This window comes from Typopeltis vanoorti, chromosome 9 (assembly GCF_054136105.1).
Source record: "Typopeltis vanoorti isolate ZY-2024b chromosome 9, IOZ_Tvanoo_1.0, whole genome shotgun sequence".
NCBI lineage: Eukaryota > Metazoa > Arthropoda > Arachnida > Uropygi > Thelyphonidae > Typopeltis > Typopeltis vanoorti.
This window is the reverse complement of record NC_143557.1, coordinates 32,092,698-32,112,602: the sequence shown is the minus strand read 5'-3', so window position 1 is coordinate 32,112,602 and position 19,905 is coordinate 32,092,698. Positions and strand designations below refer to the sequence as shown.

Below are 19,905 nucleotides of genomic sequence, written 5' to 3'. Positions count from 1 at the left end.
AAATCACAAATCTACCCAATCTCAGACCACTGTTGTCGCATTCTAGTTGGCACACAGTCTTCCTCAGAATGTTAGATTGTAATATATTATAAAACAGTTAACAAGCAAGGGAGATTAGAATTTAATATCAACTTCTGTATATTTTGCTTCTTATTTTCTTAAGGAGCACAACTATGAGTTGTTTCAACTTTGCATCATCTTCAGAGGTGTGAAGAGTGCGCGACTGAGGGAAGTGCAAAAGATGAAAAGTGAAGCCAGTGGCAGTTTCAACTTAAATTGTTGCATCGAATTTTTTAGTCATTACTTATTGGTGGGAATCTTGGTAATTTTAATCTGGTGAAGCTTCCTATTCTCCAAAATCATGTAGCGGTGAGTAGGGTAGTTTTGTTTGGACGCATGGATAGTGATTTCAGTTTTATCGATATTTGGATTTTATTCTTTTTATTGCTTTGGTATTTGGGAATGTTAGTTCCAAAAATATTCTTGTAGCCACATCCTTAGCAGTCTGATTGTCAAGTCTGTATAAGTAACATTACAGTCGTGTTGACAAGGAAATTTGTATACAATAATAATAAAGAATATTGTGGTATTACAATATTCTTTGTGAGAATGAATTTTGATGGGTTTCAGAAAGGTAGTGAGTTTGATTAGTGGTGAAAACTAATTTGTGGTCTGTATGTTTAAAAATACCATCATATCCTGTACACACCTTGATGGTACATAGCAGGAATTTGATGATGATGATGATGTTTAAAAATATACTTGAATGCTTTATGTATTTTGAATATAAAGGTAACTTTGCTATTTTGTTTATGTGTTTGAAAATTTTCTTTAGTTTGCAAGAATGGTTAATCGAATATTGACTGTTAGGTTTGCATAATTTATTAATTGCATAAGGATATTCAAGATTTTTGAAAATCTGTGTTAATCTTTTAATTTCTGTATTAAGATATGTTTGTAGTTGAGAATTTGAGTGTTTATAAAGTGTGAAAGAATAACCTTTTTTTTTACTTTTTTTTTTTTTTAATGGAGTATGGATGGTAGGAGTTAAAGTGCAGATAGTTCCAATTATGTGTAGAATTGTGGAATATTTTTGTAGCTATATGGTCATTGGATATAATTCACATTAGATTTTTAAAAAATTATGGATTTTTCACATTCTGAAGTCTGTTACTAAAGTCATTAAGTGAGGTTTGTAGGGAAGTTATACATGTTGGATCTCAAATGCATAAAACATCATCCACATGTCAGTCATAAAAGGTAATGTCAGGGGGAAAGGAAGGATTTAGTAAACTAGATTCCAGATGCATCAAAATAGTACAGCCAATTATCCACTAATTTTTTGGCTCATCAGGAGTCTGAACGTTTGAATATAAATATCATTTTTAACTTGAAAAAGTGCCAAGATTAAGTTTGTGGGCCAGAATATCAGTAGGGATTAATTTTGTGCATGAACTTGAAGAATGGTCTTCTAGAAGCAAGTTGTGAACACTGTCTAATGCACAGGAGATGTCAGCATTTGTGTTTAGTGCTGTTGCACCTAGTGAAGTTAGAACATCATTTTGGAATAGTTTGATTTATTTTGCAGAAAAAAAAAAAGTCATTGGTCTATTCAATCATAAATTTAGATGTGGTTAATAATAGTTTAAGTAATTTTGATAGAAGTGATGTGGTATGGTATCCTTATGCAATTATTGGATGTATCGTATAACCTTCTTTATGAATTTTGATTTGTCCAAAGATATATGGAGTGTGAGTGGTTCAGGGTATTGTTCTTTCAATATTGTTTTATCTATTTTATTGTGATTTTTTAATTCTTATAATATATTGTTGATTGGGGTGCTTAAGGATCAAAGCTATATAACTGAGAGGAGACCTCCACATAGCCTTAAAAGGAATGGAGGAACTGATCTGGGCTTCTGATCTAATGTCCAGTCCTCGCCTTCTCGTGGTACACCCTGTTAGGTATCTACCTGGATACTGAACGAATGAGGATGGGCTGGCAATTTGGGATTTAGTCGACCAAATTGTATTCTTATTGGCTTAAAGCAAAATATAAATACAGTCATCCCTCTACTTACGTCCGGGTTCTGTTCCATCCGGCAGGACATAAGTCGATACATTAAATCAACAGAGTTATAGGGCTAGGGACTTAACCATAATAAGTATACTGTCATTTTAATTTTTAAACCTTATTAAAAAACTGTACTGTGTGTTACCGCCACTATAAAACAGGAGAATAATCACCCAAATCTTCCCTCACAATCACATCTTCATTACCTTCTCTGTGTGAATGAACGATCAGGCTGTAGCTCTTCTGGTGTAACCTTTGTTTTATTGATGAAAATGTCCAATGTTCTTTGCTTATTCCTCTTCATTTCATCATAAATTTGTTCATAGCAAGCAAACACATCATGTACTTTCTTTTCTATTATTAAGTAGCATTCAACATTGGGGTGCATGTCTTCAGCCATTTTGAGAACATCGCCAACTGCAAAGAATATTTCTGCCAGATCCTTCACTGTAAATTGTTTAATTACCTCTCCTGTTTCTCTTTCCCCCTCTTCCTTTTCTATGTTCCTCCAGTTCGACTAATTCTTCGTTGGTCAACTCTTCAGGTGAACTTTCTATGAGTTGAATTGTGTCGTCATCATTCACTTTGAGATTCAGATTGTTTGCTAGGCCCACTATTACAAACTTCCAAAATCATGCACAAAGCTTTTTAATGTCTTTTTTCCATATGTCATTGAGAGGTCACTTCGTCCCAAGCCACAGCAATATTTTTAATAGCATGATAAATATTGAATGTTTTTCAGAATTGCATGAGAGTCTGGCTATTTCCTTCAGTAGCAGAAATGGCTTGCGAAAAAGTTATCCTTAGATAATAAGCCTTAAACACTGCAAGAATTCCCTGATCCATCGGTTGGATCAATGAAGTAGTGTTTGGTGGGAGAAACATGAACTTGGAGATCACTGCTATAAGACGGATGACCAGGAGCATTATCTAGAATTAATAAAATTTAAAATTCTACATTTTCTTTCACACTATAGCTTTTTATTTCACTCGCATAACAGTTGATTAAGGCATCCTCAAATAATTTTTGAGTCCTCCATGACTTCTTATTGCTCCGATAATGAACTGGGAGTATGCTTCCTAATGTTTTTGAAGATTCGTGGATTCTCACTGTGCCATATCACAAATGGTTTCTTTAAAATATTAAAGGATAATGAACTGGGAGTATGCTTCCTAATGTTTTTGAAGATTCGTGGATTCTCACTGTGCCATATCACAAATGGTTTCAGTTTATATCCAGCCACATTACCCGTAACAGAATTGTAATGCCGACATTAAGAGCTTTGAAACTAGGTATATATTTTAGCTTTTTTTGAGGATGAATGTCTGCTCGGGCATTTTTTCGGAAACAAGGACGTCTCATCCATATTAAATAACCACGAAGACACTAAGTCTCTTTAATATGATGAAGGAGAAAGCAAAACCCAATTATGACAACAAACTCCTAGGCAACCTCCTCAGCACTTGCAGATTCCCATACATTTTCGCATTATACAGCGCAAAACTCTGCTTGAATCTCATGAACCAACTGGAAGAAGAGCTGAATTTGTTGTCATAATTGGGTTTTGCTTTCTCCTTCATCATATTAAAGAGACTTAGTGTCTTCGTGGTTATGGTCACAGTGCTAAGGGGTATGCGCTTTTGGTTCAGGTCCTCTATCCATGAAAGTAGCGTTTCCATATCACCGATAGGACCTTGTCATTGCTTCATCACTATTGTTGATTTAATGAGAGCAGATCCTTTCACAGCCTCTACTATTTTATCCTTATTTTTCAAAATGGTCATCACTGTAGAATGAGACCATCCGAAGTCATGTGCAATCACATTGACGGGCTTACCAGTTTCATGTTGCTTCATAACTTGCAACTTCATTTCAATATCAATTGCTCACCTCTTTTTCTGTGATTCTTCACTAGGTTTTTTGATTGTGTGTGTGTAGGGGCCATGTTACACAAAACATCGCAAAATATTAAAGGATAAATACACAAATAACCTATTTCTCAAACACAAAACCAACAGAGGAACTGTTGGTATTTTAATAAGACATGTGCCGACTGCCAAGGGAGGTTGCCACTGTGCATGCTTTACCTTACGCTCACTTGCATCTTGTTCGAAAATATAGCCAAAAATGTTATTTATTCCCTTATGGGATCACGGACGTATCTTCGAAAGGACATAACTCGAACGGATGTAAGTCGAGGGATGACTGTATTATCGATCTGTTTCATGAGATTCAGAGTGTGGTCATTCGATATTTTTTGATATGTATTTTGGTCATTCAGAATTATTACCAAAGCTGATAATTGATAATTAACTTTATGATGTTCATCATGTCACCTTGATCAGCTTTGGTAATCACGATGCCCAGATTCATTTTTAAGAAATCTCTTTAAGAAAATAAGCATTTCTAATGTTTATTTGCATGTTGATTTGCATTTAGAGGAACCACATGAAAAAATTTCAGAAATGTAGTGTAACGTCTTCTCTCCAAATGGAGAGAATATGTGAAGAGGTATGTGGAAAGACTGTTCCACATACCTCTCCTTTGGAACAGTCTTTCCCATATCATTTTACTCCACCATATATGATCTCCAACTCTTAAAAAAAATTTTTTTCATCTCTCAGATCACTTACCCACATACAACAGTCTCATCATAGGTGTTGCATTGTGATACTACAGCTGCTCACTCAACGGATGTCTCCATGGAGCCAGAAGATTTATTGCTGGAAATCCTACATTGACACACTAGCCATTATTCACACAATACCTATCATACCTCTTCTTAAACTCATTCACAGATGAAGCACTCACAGCCACCTCTGATAATGCATTCCACCCACTTGCCACCCTCCAAGCAAAAAATCTAACTGTGTTAACCACACTCTTACACAGTTTTCAGGGGTGAACCTTCATTTTCTTTCTCTCTCCTGCACCATACTGAAAAAAGGTCATCAGTGTCAATCCTATAAAACCCTTTTAATAACATATATGTTTCTGGCCTATCAACTAGTTTTTGGTGTCTACAGACCTTCAATCTATTCTCATATGAAGCATTCCATATACCTGACACAATCTATGTCGCTCGCCTCTGATTCTCTCCAACACTTCATTACTAAGGAATCCAGATTTGTGCACAAACAATAACTTCCCTGCCTGTTTGTGTTCTTCAAACATCCATGTAATTTTATGTGCTGTTTTGACCACCTTTGCAGTATGCTTTCTAAACTTTAATTCTCCATCTACAATCACCCCCAAGTCCCTTGCCTTATCTTCTTGCAGTTGAATTCCATCAATATAATAAATACCATGTGATCTCATCCTCCCAAAGTGCATCACCTTACTGTCATCAATACAATTCTGTATGCAGATGATCAGATTCCATTGCAAGACAGTGAAGATAACCCTGACAAATCCAGTGTATGAATTAAAGAAAATAAGCAAACAGTACAATTCAAAATTTTCACAAAAGAAAACAGTCATTATCAACAGAAATCCATGGAATCAAGAAATTTATTGTGGTCGGTCCCGCTCTCACCTACATAGCACATCATACCTTGACTTAAAATACTCACTGTCCCTGCACTCGCCACACTCGGGCAATTCCAATCTCCCACCTTATACAGCCTCCAGGGATGTCCGCATTCTCCCTCTTCCTCCAGATATTCTATGAAAAATTTCATCCACATATGTCTGATAATTAAATTACATCTCAATCAAGTCTCGCATCTTCCTTCTATTCAATAGGCATTGTAATTTGCATTCTGGCAAACAAATCTGTGCACGGTAATACACATGCAGCCTGATCAGTCTTGTATAATTGAATCGAAACATCCTTCTACACGTCAGTGTTCTCTGCATCATTCCCATGATCCCTCCTCGCACTGTGTTGTCCTCACAATTTTAGCAAAATGTTCACAAATTTCAATTCCCCTATCAACCATCACCCACCAGATCTTAGATCTTTCATCTCTTTCACCTCCTCAAAAACATCCCCACCAATATTATACTCTGCATCCAACTTTGCTTCCAAAATTTTAAAACCTTATTTACAACATTAAATGGACATCTCCACACACTTGCCCAATTCAAACAGTGTTTAGGTCCTCTTGTAAAGCTTACATCCGCTGTACTTCCTCATAACTTTCTCTAACTATGCATCTCTGAAAAACTATATATCACCATTTAATCCCTTTCCAGTGTCATTTATATGCAAATTAAACAACAATGATCCCAAAACAGATCCCTGGGCATGTCACTAGTGACTTTCCTCTTCTGGGCTATCACTTCCCATATACACAGCCTGTTGATACCTATCAGACAGCCAATCTCCAATCCAACTCACTAATCCAGCCACATCTGTTAAAATTTAACTACTTGTTTGTCATGTGGCAATCTGTTGAAAGCTGTTATAAAATCTAAATATATTATTGTATATGCATCCCCCCCTTGTCCAATGTATTCGTCACCTTGTTATAATAAGTAAGCAGATTGCTAAAACACGATCTTCCTTTAGCAAACCCATGCTGTTCATTAAAGATAAATTCTACTGTTGTCAACCCAGTTCTGATCTTTTGTCCTGACTAGCTTCTCCAATACCTTGACCACAACTCCAGACAAGCAGACTGGCCTATAATTTGAAACCTTAGTCTTATCACTCCCTTTTATGAAGCAGAACAATTTTGCGATCTTTCTGCTCCTTTGGAATCGGGGCTAATCTAACACTCCTGTTAAAAATATAAGCTAAAGCTGTTAAGTCCCTGGAATATTCCCTGAAGATATGCACTAATACACCATCAAGTCTCATGGCCTTATTGATTTCGAATTTACTTTGTGCATCATGTTACAATTACAAGGATGGAATACTTCAATGAACTGCTCATTAAACATTTCTACTTTATCCTCAGTGTTTATCATTTTCCAATTATCCCTGACCAGCATTATCTTCCCATAATTATTCTTCCTTCTACTGGCCACAGCCAGCCTGGTTGGCTGAGTGGTTAGCGTATTCGCTCTCCAGCTAAGAGACTGTGGGTTGTAATCTTGCCTAGGCATGAATGTTTGCGATTGTCTTCTGCCTTCATACATTAATTCATACAAGTGAGTAAACACTCTCCCAAGATGAACTAGGTCACAATGGGGGGGTAGTAGACTCAATCCTCCTGCAGTGGGAGAGGCCTTCACTCTGTACTGGTTAGAAAATAGGCTGAACATCATCATCTACTGGCCACATTATCGGAAAAAAACTTCCTGGGATTTCTTTGTGCCATTTGCTAAATTCCACTCGTACCACACTTTTGCTACCCTTACTAAGTGAGTTGTCTTCCTTGCTTGCTATTTGAATATGTAACTGATTATTTCCACTCACTTTGTGCAGTCTCCACAATCCCTCTTTCTTCCAGATTGCATGCTTCACCTCTTCAGTCATCCATTTTACACCTACCTTAGTTAATCTCCTGGCCTTTGAAATACATTCTGTCATTGCCCCTGTCAGATACTTCCTGAGTAGAGACCAAGCAGCATTGATTTCCTTCCCATGCAATTCCTTTTTCCTTGATATCACTGCAAGCTGGCTGCTGAGTTTGCCGTAATCACCTGGCTTATAGTTCCAACAACAGTTGCATCTTCAACAGTATCTAATGATGAGATAATGAAATCCAAGAGCCTCAATCAACATGTTGCTTCTGTTACATACTGCTTAAAGTGGTTGTCCCTTAGAAACTGAAATTCTATTCGGTTCCTGGTGCTATTTTCATTCCAGTGTGTATTACCATAAATGAAAATGCCCATAATGAATACCCTTTGCCTATTAGCCAGACCAATCTGTCGAAACATTTCTCACTGCCTTCCACTACCAGGTCTATAGCAAAACCCTACTAAACATTTTATCCTGTCCACCTCCACTTCACATCATACTGCTTCAAAACCATCATCAGTATTTACTCCTTGACTCTCCCCATTAGATGGACACAACTTCTCTGCCATCATCAATAACTCCTCCATACACCCAATGGACAAAACATTAGAGATACCTACTTAGTAGCATGTTGGTCCTCTAGTGTGAATAACAGCCTATATTCTCCAAAGCATTGACTCCACCAGATTCTAGGGACTAATTCCTGCCATACCTGTAGCAGCATTGTCCACAACTGCACCTTAGATGTTGGTCACCATGGATCTGATGTCTAGCATCCCAGAGAGATTTGATTGGGTTTAAATCCAGATTGGTCCTAAACTCAGATGAGTTCTTTTAACCATGCCTGGGTGGTTGCTGCCTAGTGGGGTGGCACATTGTCCTGCTGAAACAGACCATCGGCTGCAGGATGCACCAAGGCTATGAAAGTTAATGATCAGCCAGATCATTTAAGACCTCTCTAGACACTAAGGGACCTAATGTGTCACATGAGAAGGCTCTCCCCAACCCATCACAGTCACCACCTCCTTATACAAAGCCAATCTAGAATGACCGAGCCATAGTCTCATGCTGTCAATGCCACACCCTCCATTACAACTGATAATGGGATTCATCAGACACATGACTTGTCCACCCTGGAGATATCCAGTTTCATTGGTCCCAATAACAGACGAGGTGCAATGCCTGATGAGCTGTCAACAGTGGTACATGATTAGGGCATTATCTCCTGTAGTCCATGATTAGTAGGGTATGGCATACCATTCGTTTGCTGACTGCTTGGACCTCTGATGTTGAAACTAGATGTGATTTTTGCTGCCATTGCCCTGCAGTTTGTCTACATGAGCCAGGTTGACCCTGGTCATCAATGCCATGTGGTTGGCCATCACTGGGCACTGGTATGTCCGTTGATGGTATACTCATGGTAGACCCTTGATGCGGTTGCCCTCGAGAACCCTGGGTTTATTACCAGTTGGGCGATAGAATGGCACATCTGTCTTGCACTGATAATGCAATCAAAGTTGCTAAGATTGCAAGAAAGAGTAAAGGAATCTCATCATTGGCCTATATAAATAAGAGGCAAGGGTGCCCCTAGTAAGTAGAGGAAGAGGGGAGAAAACGGAATGCGGAAAAGGATAAGAAAGTAAGAAATAGAAAAGTGGAGAAAGCGATAGTGATGGAGAGTGGGGAAGGACTTCAGCTCACGATCCATTCCACAGGTCTGCTGGGTGACTATTACTTAGGAAACCAGCATCTAGGTGATCAACCCATTCTAGGTTGACTGCCTAGAGTTGGCACCATCCCTCCCAAGTTTTGCATCCAAGTTAACCCCTGTGGAAGATTATGAACCAGAACTAGGGTCAGCTATGTTATATCTGCCATGTTCGAGGTGCACAGGATGGATAGGAGGTTAGGACTAGCTGTCCTTGAACTTCTCACCCAGAGTTCCTTTTTCTGTTAGCACAAGATGTGTAGAACCATAGAAGGTTGTAAAGGATGATCTGAGAAATATCTGTTCCAGCTGGGAGGATTGGTGGTGGTTGCATATTTTTTCCTCACCTTCCAGATGTGAAACTTGATCTCGATGATAAAAATAAGTAACCTCTGCCTATTGTTTGGTGGTGGAAATTTCAGATGATCCTGTGTTAGAAGTGGGATGCATTGCACATCACTCGGCTTCCAGATGTTACAGGAGAATGGGCACATGGAGAAGACGTACTTCACATGATCCACACAGACAGAAATCAAAAGAGCTTCCTGATTGTGAACACATTAAATTAAGGGGATAAAAATCCCTTATTATTTTACAGCCAGTATGCGAAATTCCAAGAGTTTCATGCCCACGAACTATCGGCGAATCCAAGAGTAAGTGACCACCTGGTAGTACCACGCCAAGGCAACTCGAAGCAAAGGTGGAGCAAGCTCCCTCACTATTTTTGATATTTTCTCATAATGTAAAAACACACAGCTCCTAGGAGATGTAATACAGCTTTACATTATGAGGCGAGATCACTACCCAGACCGGTTTCAACCTTTTTTGAGGTCTCATCAGTGAGTAGCTAGACCTGGATGATATCCAAGTTTAAGTGAAAAGAACTTACATGCCTTCACTATATGAATGCCAGAAAGGTGTGCCCATACATATATTATAACTAAGATGAAAAGCCAAACAGCTATTTTTTTTTTTTCTTTCAGGCGAAGTTAACTTCGCCAGAAAAAAATAGCCGTTTGGCTTTTCGTCGTTGTGAACACGTTAAAATTCACTGGAAGGTTATGCAATGTATTCTCCATGCCAGTAGGTATGATGTTGAAGATGGTGTAATACTACTTTTTGCTGCCCCGGATGTTGTTGATGTCTGTGCCTGAAGAGCAGCATTTTAACATCGGGCAAAGCATTTTTGTAGTACTCGGGGGACCATTTATGCTTTGGATCCTTGGTGGTCTGTAATTCCAGAGGGGGGAAACTTGAAACCCAAGTAATACCGAATAAGGTAGCTGCTGAGATGGTCGGATTGCAATATCCTGTTCAGATTGAAAGCGGTATTACTCTGGTATCATTTTGAGGACTGGAAGGCTGATTCTCCCCCTCCCCTACTTTGCTTCCCTGGAAGTTGAAGGATCTTGATGTCAACTTCCTGACATAAGTTGCCCCTGAAGAACTTTAAGGGTTTCTTGTAGGGCTGGTTTTCTTGATGTTCCGAGATGTCTGTAATATTGACCACGTATTGCTAAGCTGGGCACACGATAGCCTTGATTACTGTTGCCTTAGAGGAAAGTGACAGTGCGCTGCTTTTCCAGTCCCCGAGACTCTCGACGGTCTTGGTGATGAGATGTTTTTCGTAGAGTACAGCACCGTTAAATGGTATCCCTAGGATGCTAATATGGTCTTTAGGAACCAGACCTAGGAGGATGTTAACCGTGTCCCAAGCTCCATTCGTCTTGTGTTTTGTTGGGATTTCATTCTAGTTTCGACACTTTAAATTGATCTAAGATGTTGAAAAGATTTCTGATGGAGTCGTTTTCCCTAAGAGTGCCCACCACGCCATCCGTATAAGCTGTTATTTTGGCTTCCTCCATGTTGAGCAGAAGTAGTATTCCTCTAATGATGCAAGAGTTGTTGATTGCCTGTAGGAAAGGATCAAGGAACAGAACAAAAAGAGGGGGGGGGGTTTAATGGGCATCCTTGCTTGACCCCTTCTGGATGATAATGGGTTCTGACAGAAAACCATTAATTTGGAGCTCAGTAGAACTTATTGTAGCCTCCTCCCTACTGACCCGAGCTTCCTGGAGAATGTAAAACAAACGTGTGTCATACGCTGTCAAACATACAGTTAAGATCGATGAAAGCAATGCCATTGGATATTTTTTAATGGATACCAGACAGGGCAGATCTCTAATGAGGAACATTAAATTATATCAATTGGCCTGGGATGCCATACACTTGGGTGCTTTGAATGAAGTATCTCATCCAAACTTTGAGTCAGTTGTTTATGACTCTGGCGAGGATCGTTTAGTCAGTGTTGGAAGATAGGCTGCCAGTTCTTGATCAGGGAAGGGATCCCTGCGTATGATGCTCCACGAACTCGCCTTGCGCGTTTCCAGTGGTGAGGAAATTGTCTTCCAAGTGCAGGTGAGGTTGAATCTTGAAATTTCTTTCCTGCATCTATTTCTGCATTAATTTCTCGGATGATGTTATGACACGGTATTCTTTGGCAATGACTTCTTTGTAGAGGTCTCGGAGCCGAGATCTGAACAGGTAGGCACGTTCTTGGTCCTATTCTGTCATTTTATGTTTGCTAGTAAGTTTAAATTGCTCCCACGTGTCCCAACCCCAGCTAGCGTTGGTACAGGTGGAGCAAAGATGGCAAAGCTTGGCTGAGAATAGGGAGGGGAAGTCTGATGGTAGCTTCCAGCAGCCAGGACCAATTTCTACTTTTTCTATAGGATGGTACGTGAGCGCAATCATTCTGTGGTCTAAAAAGTTATCGATGTTAACGTGCCTTATTTTCACGGCGCTAGAAAGGAGTAATGATGGTAGATAAATGCGGTCGAGCGAGTATCAACTCCTTGGTCAAACTGTGTGCAGTCTCGGATGTGGGGGATTGTGATGTCACCAAGCATTAATGAGGTGGGCATTTCCAATTTGAATTTCTAGATCTCTGTAGCCTGAGATTGGATTCCCTCCTACTTTGTGTAGGACTGGGTCAGCAACGCAGTTGAAATCGCCATTATTCCCGGACAGTCCGACAGGTGCAATTTTATTTCCCGAGTTCTTGTATTCGTAGTTATTAAATTGCGAGTGTATATTTTTTGATTCTGGCGTTAATGCGTCTCTTTGCAGAGGGGTTTTCACCTCCATTTCGGATTCAGATGTTGCTTCTCCAGACCTGGAATGGCTTTGAATGGACAGCAATTCACAGTATATGCGCCTAATATTCTACACAAAAGGACATCTTCCTTCAGGTCAGCAGCTTGGAATAGGAAGTACAACCCCGACCCCTGCTTTGTTACTCAAGACAAGACGACTGTTACCTACATCGAGATGAGTTCTCTCCGACTTTCTGTGAAGCCAACATCACTTTTTATCAAGAACACTACAGAATTTGTTACATACATCAAGGATATTACAGTTAATGAAGATGACATCATGGCTAGCTTGGACATAACTTCTTTGTTCACTATTGTCCCAAAAGATGAAGTCCTAACATTACTCAATGACAAGTTATCCAAAAAAATGTTAGCCTTGCTTACACCTTGCATCAGGTCCGGTTACTTCAAATTTCAAGATAATATATACAAACAAAATCATGGACTGGCTATGGGTAATCCTTTATCCCCTGTACTCGCAAATATTTACTTAGAGGATTTTGAAACCAAGGCTATTTCTTCCTTTATTTTAACACCTAAAGTTTGGAAACGCTATGTAGATGATGTCTTCATATTTGGAGCCATGGACATGAATCCCTTATGGTTTTCCTCGAACATCTCAATAGCGACATCAGAGTATTAAGTTTACTGCCGAGCTTGAAACGGATAATACCTTACCTTTTCTTGATGTCAAACTAACTCGCTCTTCTGGTAAATTCAAAATATCGATATATAGAAAGCCCACACATACCAACGGATATCTGCATAGTCAGTCCCATCATTTCCCTCCTCAGAAGCTTGGAATAATTTCCACCTTGGGACATAGAGCCCGTTCTCTTCTGGATGACCCAAATGAACTTCTTACAGAAATAAACATCTGAAAACTTCTTTCGAAGTTAATGGATATTCCAAGAGAATCATCGAAAAATTCCTTCTTAATCCTCCTAGACATCACCCAGAAGAAACAAATAGATTCAAAGGCAATATATCTATTCCTTACATAAGTACAGGGTCACATAAATTAGCAAATGTTCTAAAAAAATACTATATCAGAACTTGATTACTCCACTTCCAAAGATCAGTTTCTTAATAAGCCACCCAAAACCTTGTCATCATCAACTCAAATACCCTGATGTATATAAAATATTGTGTGATTGTGATGTTCCTTATTTTGGGCAGGCAGAACAAATCTGTCGAATTGCGTATAGAAGAACACACGAGGGACGTTACTTACAAGAGACAGCGAGCCAGTGCATTATCAAGTCATATCCTTTTCTTGGCTAATCCTGATGATGAAAACCAAGGTCACAAAGTCTGCTGGGAAAAATCTACTAACATCTTCCGTTGCAATGATGAACTAGAGAGAAAAATCGTGGAATCTTGAGAAATCATCTTCAATCCTGTTAATCTAAATAATAACTTGAGCTACAACCTCCCAGATAGTCATTCAGCTGTAATCATGTACTGACGTTCACGTGCTGCTGCAAGCACGCATTCTCCCAACAATGCAACAAACGAAAGAACAGCTTTATATACAACTACAACGTTTTCATGCTAATTATGTATAGTGACTCTCTATGTTGTTCATAGTCTTTTAACCTTCAGTGTTTAGTGTAATGTCACCTGATAAAGGCTGTTACAGGCAGAAACTACTAGTGTTTTTATATTAAAACCTTTTTTACTTAAATAATAACGGTTCTAGTCATTCAATTCATAAAAATATGTATGTTAACCGAGTTAATGATCATTCTTTCATATATATATATATATATATATATATATATATTAGGGTTACCAAGTAATTTTATAAGCTTGGTTATTTAACTCCTAATCCCAAGTATGCAACAATTAAGTTTGCGCATGAAATATTAGGATTACCAAGTAATTTTATATAAGCTTGGTTATTTAACTCCTAATCCCAAGTATGCAAACAATTAAGTTTGCGCCTGAAACATATTAATTTTTTAACTTGGGGATATTGTATATTAGGGTTACCAAGTAATTTTATAAGCTTGGTTATTTAACTCCTAATCCCAAGTATGCAAATAATTTTTTCGTCTGAAACATAGTTCAAGTCTAAAGATGGTACAACACCAGGGCAAATAAGTTAAAAAATATATATATATTAATATACAGGGTGTTCGGGATAAATTTGACAGTTTCGTAAGGAAAAAGAAAATCTTTGTATCTATTAAATTTAATGAATTGACAAAAAAACATTACAGGCAGAGTTAATTACAATACTATCAACAAGATTTACTCAAAATAACCACCATTAGCATCGATCACAGCTTCAATTCTGCTTCGGAACCTCGAACAAGCTGATGCTACAGTCTCCCTGGGAAGGGCCGCAAAAACTGTTTTAATTTTATCCATTAACTGGGCTTTTGTATTACTGGAAGTGCGATTGGTGTCTTTTTCAACTGCGCCCCATACAAAATAATCCATGGGGTTAAGGTCTGGGGAGTTTGAAGGCCAAACATTTGGACTGGTGAAGTCGTAGAAATTTTCAGACAACCATTTTTGACTTTTCCCAGAGGTGTGGCAAGGGGCCGAATCCTGCTGCCATACATACGGCCTACCATTGGCTACCCTTGTTATCCAGGGCTTGACTACAGTTAGCAACTCCACGAACAAAGCCCGAATTCCAATGCCAGGGTTCTTCAACACCTGTTCCTGCAGATTTGCGAGGAATTCTGCTGTACGAACGCAATCAGATCGTCTGCTAGGGATCTTTCTTCTTGCTACATCCTCGTAGTCACCATTGCAAGTCTCTAGTTCATGCCTGATTGTTTTTACTGTATTCAGGGAGCATTGGGCAGCAGTCGTAATATCCTTATTTTGATGGCGGGCACGAATCATCATGATACAAGTTATTCTCTTCCATGATTCAGGTGGGTTCCAGCTATCCATCCTTTCTGACATCTTGTATATGAATGAAGAAGGGTCCAAACTTTTAAATGAAGAGAAGTGTGTGTGTTAATACATGTAACTTACGGAAAAATATAATTAATTATAAATATGTCAAATTTATCCCGAACACCCTGTATATATAAATATTATCCCCAAGTTAAAAAATTAATTACACCTATATCTCCTCCAGAGATTCTTATTAAAAATAAAAACACCTTGTAGCAACTTCTATAGGTAAAGTTGATACAAAGTTTTTTACCTTGGGAATAATGTATATATACATTATTATACCTAATTATGATTATACTATATATTATTATACCTAATATACATTATTCCCAAGGTAAAAAAAACTTACATCTATATCTCCTCCAGAGATTCTTATTCAAAATAAAAACACCTTGTAGCAACTTGTATAGGTAAAGTTGATAAGACTCTGTATTACTAATACCTTGGTATTTAGGGTCTAGTTACTCACTGTGGAGACCTCAAAAAAGGTTGAAACCGGTCTGGGTAGTGACCCCACCCATAATGTATTGCAGTATACATCTCTTAGTGAGATGTGCTTTACATTATGAAAAATACTAAGAATAGTGATCAGAGCTTTACCCACCTTTACAATGAGTTGCCCTGTTGTTGCATCACCTTTAGACTTGAACAACCTTCAGGCGCAAACTTAACTATTTGCTTCCTTGGGATTATTAGTAAAATAACCAAGTTTATAAAATCACTTGGTAACCCTAATATACATTATTCCTAAGGTAAAAAAAAACTTATTTACATCTATATCTCCTCCATAGATTCTTATTCAAAATAGAAACACCTTGTAGCAACTTGTATAGGTAAAGTTGATAAGGCTCTTACTAAAACCTTGGTATATCGTCCGATCACAATCCAATTCTACTACAGCTGGGAAATCAAGAATACCTGTGTTCTTCTCCTCACTCCTACATTGCATGGGAAGACTGTCAGCAGCACTCAAGGATTATGTTGGACCTGTTCCTCACATACGCACAAAAGAAGTAGAAACTGCAGTTACAAATCTCACAACAAATCAATTCTGCTATAAAGGTAGCTTCCTCCTAGAAATCTGCCCGCAAGCCAGATCGTTTGCCTGAAGACATCATGAACTTGATCAGAGACAAAAACAGAGTTAGGAAAAGATTCCGCAACACATGTGCACCACAAGATAAAATAAATCTAAACAGATTAAATGGGGCAGTAAGAGATGCACTCAAAGCTCAGAGACTAACTATGGGGATGAAAAGTTATCCTCCATTTCACCTATTGATCACTCCATTTGGGGACTACTGAAAAATATCAAAAACAAAGACAGATCCCTTCCCCCAATATTCTCTGACCAGGGCCTTGCTCACACAGATGTAGACAAAGCAGAAGTTATAGCATAATACTTAGAGGAGCAATGCAGGCCTTCGTATGGAAACCTTGACTTTGACCACATATATAAGATTCACAGCAAGGTCAGACACTCACTCAAACTTTCTATCACCAGCATTAACCATATTGCACCAACATCACCTCTGAGATATATGACATTATTAAAAAATTAAAGAACAAAAAAGCTCCTGGGCCAGACGGCATTACTAATCAGGTGGTTAAACTTCTGCCCAGAAAAGCAACACCTGCCCAGTATAATAAATGCAAGATTTCACTATTTTCCTTCCACCTGGAAACTGGCTGACGTAATTCCTATACATAAGCCAGGCAAAGATCCACACCTACTGCAAAATTATCGTCAAATCAGTCTCATCTCAAATCTGGGTAAGGTTGCAGAAAAGGTCATCCTCTCATGACTAAACCTCACTAAATGACCTAAACATCCTCCCTAAAGAACAGTTTGGTTTTAGGCAACACCATAGTACTACCCAGCCAATCCACAGAATTATCGAATACATCACCACCAGCTACAACTGGTGCCAGTGCACAAGCGCTGTTTTCCTAGACTTATCCAAAGCATTTGACAAAATCTGGCATTTTGGACTCCTGCACAAACTTATCTCAGCCGGTACCTCACTAAAAATAGTTCATTTAATCCATTCATATCTTCAGAATACATCGATGCAAGTAAAAATCAACGGTTCTACATCCTCCCAGCGCCACATCTTTGCTGGAGTGCCGCAGGGATCTCTACTGGCTCCATTGCTGTTCTCTATATACATGTCAGACATCCCGCACAATCCGATGACTTCCATTTTGGCCCTGTATGCGGAGGATACGGCAATACTAACCAGATCTCTTAGACCCATTTCATTATCAAAAAGCTTCAAGAAAACATTCTAAAGCTGGAGGGGTTGGTTCTCTAAGTGGAGCTTGGAAGTCAACCCCCAGAAAAGCTCAGCCATTATTCTTTTCTCAAAAAGGCCAATGTCTCCTGTAGGAGATGTGTGTTACTATTCAATACTAAAATTCCCTGGCAGACGGAAACAAATTACCTGGGTGTAATTCTTGACAAAAAGCTATCTTTTAATCAGCACACCAAGTCTCTGTGCGCAAAGGCATCTAAAGTAATAGCTCAGATCTATCCGCTAATTAATAGAAATAGCAAGCTCAGCAACAGAATCAAATTGCAACCATACCAGATGACGATTTGTCCTATAATCACCTATGCCTCTCTGGCCTGGAGCCACACCTCTAATGCTAACATTATCAAAATACAGCGAGTGCAGAACAAGTGCTTGAGAATGATTCTGAACGCCCTGTGGTATGTTAGAAACAATCAACTCCACAGAGACACAAATATTCCTTATATTTTCTCTTTTCTACAATCCTTGGCAACCAAGTTTTTCCTAAAGACGTACACACATCCCAACGATTTGGTTCAGCAAGCTGCAGCATACGATCGAACGGACATATTCAAATATATAGAAGACCAAAAGCTATATTAGCATCCCATAGCGATGCATAATCTCCATGCCCATTCAGGACGAGCAAAATGCTCATAAATTTTACCCTTACTGTAACCACAACAGATAGTGGGGAATATGAAAAGCATCTTGCTTCACCCCTAAAGACATAAATGTCAATTGGTATTTAGGGTCTAGTTACTCACTGAGGAGACCTCAAAAAAGGTTGAAACCGGTCTGGGTAGTGACCCCACCCATAATGTATTGCAGTATACATCTCTTAGTGAGATGTGGAGCTCAGTAGAAGTGGCGTTTGCACTCTACCGCACTTGACCGCACGAAGAAAGGATTTGGTGGTTCAAATCTAGTCGACGACTAGAGGAAATTTTTCTAAGCCTTTTTTCGGCGGGTTCCCGAGTTAGTCGATCTCTGGCACGGGCTAGCTGGTTTTTTCTCCCGGAAACTCGGGTTTTTCGTCCCGTAAACTCAAGAAAATCGACCGTAGAACCCACACTATTTTCAAACATTAAAAATATTGTGTTGGGGTTAGAGACCACGAGATGGCGGCACTAGCTTGCCGCCTTCTTCACTGCGTACCGATGAATCAGTGATAGCCCTGGGCTAGCTATCTCTCTGATGGTTACCAGTGGGGATTGAACTGCCCACTCAGTCTCCAAAAGTTAGATAGCGTAAGCGGCCCCACCTACTCCCTATACAGGAACAACATAGGCGTTAGCTGATTTTTTTTTAGTGAGATGTGCTTTACATTATGGAAAATACTAAGAATAGTGATCAGAGCTTTACTCACCTTTACAATGAGTTGCCCTGGTGTTGCTTCACCTTTAGACTTGAACTGCGTTCAGGCGCAAACTTAACTGTTTGCTTACGTGGGATTAGGAATAAAATAACCAAGTTTATAAAATGACTTGGTAACCCTAATATATATATATAGTGTGTGTATATATATATAGCCAATTTTTGAGTTGATCTCTTGTATGGGAAAATAGATTTTCAATCGATCAGGATTTTTTAATCCCATTGTCAAAGTTCACACGACGTTTACACAACAATACGACGGTTAAGAGTTTAAAATCACGAGATGAAATTATCTCGTGACCCTCTGAAATTATGGATAGCTAGTTTTCAGTTATGGCTAGCGGTGAATTCCCCTCCCAACACACACCTGAAAGTTATTAAGGGTAAAGATCTTTACTTTGACGAGTAAAAAGTCCCAGGATTCATTTTTAATTTAAAATTATTGGAAAGTGATAAAAATGATTTAAAATACGGCTAGTATTAATTTAACATATGATTCAAGAAATTTTTAGTCTTTAGTATGCTGGTTTTAATGTTCGCTATTTATTTGATAAGCATTCGACTTTGATGTATGTTTCTAAATATATATTTTTGTGAAAATTAGTATTCATGAGGCTCTCCTACATCATTTTCTAAAAAAACGAAAAAAACTGTTTGTTTTTTAAATTCCTCTGGTTTGTTTTCCATCATGTTTACTTTATTACTATTATTACGGGCGACTCCAGGGAGTCCTTAGACTCATCGAGGGAGGCCCTAAACATCATGTCCACACACCTATACGACATTCTCACAGTATCTATCATAGCACCCACACAGACTGACTTATTCCACTCATTTACCACTCTTAAAGTTTACCAAATTTATAAGACATGTGTATCCCCATGGAAATAGTGTCTGTATTCATAGCGCTAGACGCCCGAAAAAGCACCGTTCTAACTTCGATTGTAGTCGTTGAAAAGAG

General features: G+C 38.8%; 1 protein-coding gene across 1 annotated transcript in view; it reads left to right on the top strand.

Annotated features, from left to right (window-relative positions):
- The window catches only part of LOC150102957 (uncharacterized), a 45,534-nt gene extending 31,579 nt beyond the window's left edge, over nt 1–13,955 (top strand). Inside the window, exon 3 of the mRNA XM_090398179.1 lies at nt 12,326–13,955. Coding sequence (XP_090254305.1) covers nt 12,326–12,994 — 669 coding nt within the window. The 3' untranslated portion in view covers nt 12,995–13,955. The remainder of the gene's footprint in view (nt 1–12,325) is intronic.
- The last annotated feature ends 5,950 nt before the right edge of the window (nt 13,956–19,905 follow it).